This window comes from Cydia splendana, unplaced genomic scaffold (genome assembly GCF_910591565.1).
Source record: "Cydia splendana unplaced genomic scaffold, ilCydSple1.2 scaffold_66_ctg1, whole genome shotgun sequence".
NCBI lineage: Eukaryota > Metazoa > Arthropoda > Insecta > Lepidoptera > Tortricidae > Cydia > Cydia splendana.
Genome location: NW_026946897.1, coordinates 300,406 through 308,978, shown reverse-complemented (window position 1 = coordinate 308,978; position 8,573 = coordinate 300,406). Strand labels below are relative to the sequence as shown.

Sequence of the window (8,573 nt, the reverse complement as noted above, 5' to 3'; positions counted from 1 at the left end):
CTCAGAAAGGTCTCGAAGTTAGTTTTTTTTATGTGTACGGCATCATGAATAGTTAATTAAGATAACAGAATAGGTATTTTATCGATAAATAATGTAAAATGCAAAAAAGTACTGGTTTAATCTTGAATTAAATTCACAGCGAAACATTAATTTCGAATTTGACCACCTGTCGTGAAAAAAAATTACTAGTAAAGTAATGAGCAGTGATCGGCACGACCCGTGACGCACCGCGGGATTGCGAGCAGAAATCATAATATGGACATGATTAGATTATAACATAACTCCGTGATTTTGTTAAATAGAATAATTTTATTGTATGATATATATTTGCAAATATACGATAAAGTGTTAAATATGCTTATAAAATGTATAATTAATTATTTAATAAAAAAATGATATATTTCGAATGTTGAATATTTCAATTTGACAGTTTGTGAAATATTAAGTAGCGGCTCGTAATTTTGCACTCATACAAAATACGTAAGTGTTAAAACGGTGTAACCATTTCAAGTGCAACTAAATCCTTCGACCGACTACCTGGCTTATCGAAGGTCATTTGCGAATTTTCTATTGTTTGCGTTTGTTTAAACTGGTGCGGTGCAAAAAAGACGGCTAATTGAAATGCCTAAATAAAGAGTTAATTCCATCCTTTTCTAGTTTACTGATAAGGATTGCAACTATTTTCTAATGGCAAATATGTTTACTTATGTTCCTCGGTTCATTAAGTTCGCACGTGTTGTTAAAGTTCCTTATTATCTCAGTGTTTATTTCAACGACTTTGGCTTGTTTTACGGACTCGATAATCTCTTATGTTACACTAACTGGACTTCCTATTGGCTGCTGATTGGACAAAGTGAACTGTTATAGGTTATTGTAATGTATGGGTAGTTTTAAGTTATTTGTAAAAATAGGTGGAGGGTAGATCTTTCATCGATCTTGTCGAATTAAATGGTTTTTGGTACGGTCGTGTTTCGCTGTTACTCCTGAAATCCTGAACCTTACAGGGATTCCCACATCCTAGATACGGACTTTTCAGTGGCGACGATAAAGGAACTTACTCGCGAGTGTAAAGTATTGTGGCGTATAGCAATAAATCAGTGCTTGTTAATAATGACGACGGCGGTCGGCAAGATCGGGCCGTTCGACTTGGAAAAGGACAGTTGGGATTATTACATAGATCGCTTGGAGCAATCTTTTATTGCAAATGCAGTCGAAGATAATAAGAAAGTGGCGATCTTGATAACAGTGATTGGCGGCGACGCGTATGCTTTGATGGCAAATTTGTGTATGCCGGTGAAACCATCTACAAAGACTTTTAAAGACTTGGTGAAAATTATGACGGACCATTTGCAGCCTAAACCTAGTTTATTGGCAGAACGATTTAAATTTAGGCGACGGATACAAAGTAGTGATGAAAGTGTTGGTGAATACGCGGCCGCGCTAAAAAAATTGTCAAAGGATTGTAAATTCGTGGGCGAAAATTTACAAGAAAACTTACGAGATCAGTTCGTATGTGGGTTAGCGCGAGACAGTATACGGCAGCGGTTATTTGCAGAAGATGACATTAAATTCGACAAAGCATTTAATCTCGCAGTGACGTTGGAGATGGCGGAAGCAGACGCAGCGCTGGTGGAGCAACGGAGCAACAGTCGGCGGGAGGGTTCCGGAGAAAATACAGCGCCAGTACATCAAATAAGAAATGCGGGGCGAGGGCGGGCCCATGGGCGCGCGCCGAACGATAGTACTTCGCGTAACTCGACGCACGGGGGCGCGGCTGGTCGCGGCGGCGGCGGCGGCGGTTCGAGCGGCAAACTACACGGCGGAGGCTGGCGGATTAGAAACTCGGTTATAGGCACTGAGAGCGCAAAAGAGTGTTGCCGGGTTTGCGGAAGTCAGCACGCGACAGAAAGTTGCAAGTTTAAAATGTATGTTTGTCGAGTCTGCAATAAAGAAGGTCATTTGAAACGCGTATGCCCTAATGTGAAAAGCAGCTCAGCAGGAGTACACCATCTGGGCTCCAAGGACTTCCACATGAACTCTTCCAGCGATAGTGACGAGGTAAATAATTATTCTATGGACGCACAGCGTTTAAAAAAATATAAACCGTACTTTATAAAGGTTTGTGTGAATAGCAAGTCTTTATTGATGGAAATTGATACAGGTAGTGCGGTGACTTGTATAAGTTTGGAGTATTATAAGAAAGTATTTAGTAATGTACCAATGGAAAACAGTGATTTAAATTTAATATACTATTCAGGCGAAGTAGTCACGCCGGAGGGTAAAATTACACCTCTTGTCACTTATGAGAATATAAGTAAATACTTAGAGTTATATATTGTACGCGGTGGTAAAACAAGTTTGTTGGGACGGCAATGGTTAGTGGAACTAGGTATTTTACCTCCTTTCATACTGGTGCATTGTAATAATATTAAATGCGAGCCATTTAATTTTGATGTGTTCAGTTCTAGTTACCGAGACGTGTTCGGCGATGGCCTGGGTCGGTTCACGGGCGGCACGGTGGGGTTCCGGCTGCGGCCGGACGCGCGGCCGGTATTTCTGCGCGCGCGCCCCCTGGCGTACGCTCTGCGCGAGCCAGTGGAGCGCGCGCTGGAACAGCTGGTGCGCGACGGAGTACTCGAGCCCGTGCAAACATCGGAGTGGGCTACGCCGATCGTGCCGGTTATGAAGAAGGACGGTACCATTCGGGTATGCGGTGATTTTAAACTTACTTTAAATAAAGGTCTCGAGGTCGATCGTTTTCCATTGCCCCGAGTGGACGACTTGCTCACTAAATTACACGGAGGACAAAAATTTACCAAATTAGACTTGTCACAAGCGTATGCCCAATTTGAACTGGATGAGGAATCAAAAAAATATGCTGTGATTAATACACACAAGGGACTATTCCGGTATAATAGGTTAATTTACGGTCTAGCTTCTAGCCCAGGTATTTTTCAGCGTAAACTTGAACAGCTGTTTGCCGACATGCCGCGGGTCGGGGTATTTTTAGATGATGTCATTATTACCGGGGTTAATGACCAAGAACATTTAACGACTCTGATAGAAGTGTTTAAGCGACTGCAAAAATATGGCTTAAAAGTTAAAAAAAGTAAATGTACATTTTTTGCTGATTCCGTCACGTATCTAGGCTTCGTGATAAGCAAGGAGGGCGTTCATACGTGTCCGGATAAACTGGAGGCTATCGAAAAAGTGTCCGTGCCGCGTAATACTACGGAGTTAAGATCGTTTCTAGGACTAGTTATGTATTACGCGAAATTTGTACCAAACATTAGCTCATTGCTGGCACCGTTATACAATCTTCTCAGAAAGGATGTTAAATATTACTGGGACTCATCGTGTGAGAATGCGTTCAACCAGGTTAAAGGTATGCTAATGTCAAGTGAGGTACTGGCGCATTATTCACCAGAGCTGCATCTAGTTTTGACCTGTGACGCTAGTAGTGTAGGCGTAGGAGCTGTAATATCACATTTAATACCAGATGGTACCTCCGGTAACGGTACGGAGGGGGCACGGGAACGCCCGATAGCTTATGCGTCGCGCTCGCTTAACAAAGCGGAGCGCGGGTATTCACAAATAGAAAAGGAAGCGTTGGGTATAATTTTCGGAATTAAGAAGTTCCATCAATACCTTTTTGGAAGGAAATTTATTTTAAGAACCGACCATAAGCCGTTAGTAACCATTTTCGGGGATAAAGTTGGCATTCCGGTAATGGCGGCCAGTAGAATGCAACGTTGGGCAGTGCTTCTATCAGGTTATGTCTACGATATTGAGTATGTCCGCAGTGAAAAAAATGCCGCCGATGCCTTGTCTCGGTTGCCAACCGGTGAACAAGCAAGAGATAAGAAGGAAGTTACATACATTAATTTTATTCAAAACTTCCTTCCTATAACTAGGAAAATAGTTAAAGAAAATACGTTCAAGGACGTTACGCTGCAAAAAGTAGTACTGTATTTACAATCGGGATGGCCAAATCAGTATAGTCACGACGATTCTTTAAAACCGTACACCTCCCGTAAAACCGAGTTATATCTGGATAGAGGGTGTGTAGTCTGGGGTTATCGGTTAGTGATACCTAAAGCATTACAAGATGCAATTTTGTGTGAATTACATACTGGTCATATGGGAATAGTGAAGATGAAAAGTATTGCGCGCAGTTATGTATGGTGGCCGGGAATCGACGCGGATATAGAACGTATATGTCATGAGTGTGCTACATGCGCAGCAGAGGGGATGGCACCCCCGCGTACTGCCCCGCAGCCGTGGCCATACATACCCGAACCTTGGTCAAGGTTACATTTAGATTTTTTGGGTCCTCTGGGAGGGAAAATGTTATGTATAGACAATGAGGGTAGACTTTGACATTTGTGTACAAAGTGAGGTAGTTGTGAAAAGCAGTCTGTCAACGCGAACCTGGACCAGAGCATGTGCCTGGACCCCTAAACCGTGAGTTATATTAGTGGCGACGAGAAAAACTAGGACAATAGTGTGCAATTACAGTGTAAAGTGTGTGATTTGAGTGAAAAACGCATAGGAGTAGGAATCACTGGGCAAAATGGGCATCAAGTTTGGGGAGTTTGATGTGGCACATGGCTGCTTGAAAAATTACATAGAACGGTTTACTTTCTGTCTGCAGGCAGGTGAGATTGAAGATGATAGTAAAAAGAAAGCTAATTTATTAGCTGTGTGTGGTCCCGACTTGTATGATCTGATTATATCACTGATAGCACCAACTAAAATAAGTGAGGTTACCTTTACAACAATTGTTAGTAAGTTGAACAGTCATTTCCACCCGAAGCCAAATGAAATTATCCAGTCTTATAAATTTCATACAAAGTATCAAGAAGAGGGGGAAAAGATTAGGGACTTTATAGCACAATTGAGGAAATTGAGCATCGACTGTAACTTTAAAGATTTGGATCGAACACTGCGGGATCGCTTAGTATGTGGTATAAGGGACAAGGAGGTACAGAAGAAGTTGTTACAACAGAGTACATTGACATTTGATCAAGCTTGTGAGATTGCTTTGTCTCATGAGGCGGCAGGGATTGATTCAAGTATTATTGTTCCGGCTTCTAGTCAAGTCTCTGGTGATTTAGAAGTACCAATGGAAGTAAATAAACTGACTAACAAAAGGAATGAAAGGCAGACAGAAAGGATGTCATGTGTGCGTTGTGGTAGACCCCATAGAGGCCCCTGTAGGTTTAGATGGACCAAATGTCATGGCTGTGGCAAGACGGGCCATATCGAGGCGGTTTGTGGCTTGAAGTTAAAAGAAAATAATACTCCAAAATCTGATTTTAATGGATTATATGAAGAAATTGCAGTTAATAATATGAGGCAAGATAGTGCAGTACCAGCATATATGATGGAAATGATGCTGAATGGAGCTAGGATAGATATGGAAGTAGACTGCGGGTGCGCTTTCAGTCTCATAAGTGAGCAGACCGCTAAGATAGTTTGGCAGGGCTCGCTCCCAGTATTTGATGATGTTGGGATTTCTTTAAAGACATGGACAGAAAACAGACTATGTATAATGGGTAAAGCGACAGTTTTGGTTCAGAATAAGAGGATAAAGAAAAACTTATCCATAGTTGTGGCCAAGGGAAACGGGCCAAGCTTGATTGGTCGGAATTGGTTCCAGGATCTAGGGATACATGTCGAAGGAGTACATAGTGTAAAGGTTGACAGTGATGAATTGGCCACTACACTGAAAGGGATACAGAAACGCTATGCAGGAGTATTTCAGGAAGGATTAGGGAAATATACGGGGCCGGTAGTGTGTATTAGGCCAAAAGAAGGGGCAAAGCCTGTTTTTTTTAAGAGCAGACCGGTGCCGTTCGCAATAAAAGGCCGAATTTACGAAGAGTTGAATAGGCTAGAAGCTGAAGGCGTTTTGGAGGCGACGGCACATTCCGAATGGGCCACACCTATAGTTCCAGTACTTAAGCAAGATGGCAAGGTACGTCTGTGCGGGGATTATAGGGCGACAGTGAATGCCGTGACGGATACTGACACGTACCCCTTACCTACCCTCAGTGAAGCTTTTGCGGAATTACAAGGGGGAATTTTATTTACAAAGATAGATCTGGAACGGGCGTACACCCAGGTTATGGTAGATGAGGAGACAGCGAATTTGCTAACTATTAATACTCCTAAGGGGTTGTATAGAATGAAGAGACTACCCTTTGGGGTAAAGGCTTGTCCTGGCATATTCCAACGACTCATGTCGACGCTATTGGCTGGTATCCCTGGGGTAGCCGTACTGTTGGACGATATTGTGGTGGCTGGCAATGGAGTGCAAGAACACAATAGGAGGCTCGAGGCAGTGCTTCAGAAGTTACAGGAAGCTGGATTGCGAGTGAATAAAAACAAATGTAAATTTGCTGCCAGGAGTGTGCAGTTTTTAGGTTTTATGATTGACGAATTTGGTATTCATCCTTGCGAGGAGAAGATTCGTGAGATTGAGAAGACGCCAGCACCGCGTAACGTAAAGGAGCTTCAAGCATTCCTGGGGCTGATAAATTTTTATGATAGATTTTTGCCACACAAGGCGTCGATTTCTGAGCCATTGTACAGATTACTTGATAAAGACGCAAAATGGAAATGGGGAAAATCACATCAAAATTCATTCGAAAAACTAAGGAAAATGCTTTCCAGTAAAGATACTCTGGTGCATTATGACGTGAAAAAGAAGCTTATTTTATCTTGTGACGCTTCACAGTACGGACTGGGAGCAGTGTTAGAACACGAGATGGCTGATGGAAGTATCAGACCCGTAATGTTTGCCTCGAGAACCATGAACGCACATGAACGTAATTATGCACAGATAGACAAGGAAGCAGCTGCTATAATATTTGGCTTGAAGAAATTTCATCAGTTTATAAGTGGTCGAAGAGTGATTATCAAGACAGATCATAAGCCTTTGTTGGGGATATTCGATTCAAAGAGGCCTATACCCAACATTATATCACCTAGGATGTTAAGGTGGGCACTTCTTCTTAACTCTTATGACTATGAAATACAATATGTTGAGGGAAAAAAAATTGGAAATGCAGATGCACTCAGTCGATGGCCAGGTCCAGCAGGTACACAAACACCGGAAGAGGATTATTTAGGAATTCTACTAATAGAGGAGACACCCATTGAATTGGAGTTCTCTGCCATAGAAGTGGCTAACTTGACAAAAAAGGATAAGTGTCTCAGTAAAATATTATATTGGATACGTAACGGATGGCCCGGGAAGACCGATGACGAGTATAAGGTTTACTGGCAAAAGCGAGACGAGTTTTCCATGTATAAGGATTGCATTTTATGGGGAAATAGAGTGGTTATACCAGAGAAGATGCGAGGAAAAGTGCTGGAGGAGCTACATATGAATCACGACGGTATTGTGATCACAAAGGCTATGGCGAGAAGCTATTTTTGGTGGCCTGCGATGGATAAACAGATTGAAGACATGGTGAAGAGCTGTAACGTGTGTGCAGAAAATCGAAATATGCCATCTAAAGTTGCCCATCATTGGATAAAGCCAGATAAAGCATGGTCTAGACTTCATATGGATTACGCTGGGCCATTTCAAGGAAAGACATTTTTAATAGTAATTGACGCTTATTCTAAGTGGCCAGAGGTCAAAATCGTACCAGATATGAGTAGCTCTACCTTAATAAGGATATTGCGGAATGTTTTTGCAGAACAAGGTCTTCCCGATGTACTTGTGAGTGATAATGGAAGAAGTTTTGTTTCAGAGGAGTTCCGGAAATACTTAGAGTCCCAAGGGATCAGACAAGTTCTGTCCGCTCCTTACCATCCTGCGACCAACGGTTAAGCGGAAAGAACGGTGCAGACAGTGAAGGCTAAATTAAGGAAAATGACATCTGGGCCATGGGAAGCGAGATTACCAGCGATACTGTATGGTTTACGTACCACACCCAATAGCGTCAATGATAAAACTCCGGCTGAGCTCCTGAACAACAGGCGCTTTAGAACAAAGTTCGATAGATTGAACCCCTTGTCTTTCAGATGTGATGATAAGGAAAAAATAATAGAGAAGAATAGCGAGACAAAAAACAGGGAGTTTAAAACTGGACAGTCAGTGTACGTAAAGAACTACTGCGGTGGACCACGCTGGTTGAAAGCGACGGTGGAAAAGCGACTAGGAGTCTGCAGATACTTAGTGAAATGGAACGATAAGCTGTTAGTACGACACATCAATCAAATGCTCGGTTGCGGGGGAGAAGGACAACGGAAGGTTCCTGAGGCAACCGATGATGCTACGGACGACGAGGACGAGGATACACGTATTGCGATACCATCACCTCATCGTTGGGCGGATATCATAGGTGCGTCCGGACCCCAGGACATCACGATACACGGAGACCCACAAAATACCGCATCCAGCAGCCACAAGCGTGCTAGACAGACCACACCCCCAGACTCACCCGATTATAAGAGAATAGCCCTAGCGGATAGCGATAACGGCAGTGAGTCAGAGCTGTCTGAATGTAGAGATGTAGAGACAGAGGAGGAATAGTAGAAGTGTTAAAGTAGTGTAA

General features: G+C 42.7%; 1 protein-coding gene across 1 annotated transcript; it reads left to right on the top strand.

The window, feature by feature from the left end:
- The first annotated feature begins 877 nt into the window (after positions 1-877).
- Positions 878-4,380, top strand: LOC134805804 (uncharacterized protein K02A2.6-like). The gene has a single exon (XM_063779017.1). It carries the CDS (start codon positions 1,111-1,113, stop codon positions 4,378-4,380), a length of 3,270 nt encoding a protein of 1,089 aa, XP_063635087.1. The 5' UTR covers positions 878-1,110.
- The last annotated feature ends 4,193 nt before the right edge of the window (positions 4,381-8,573 follow it).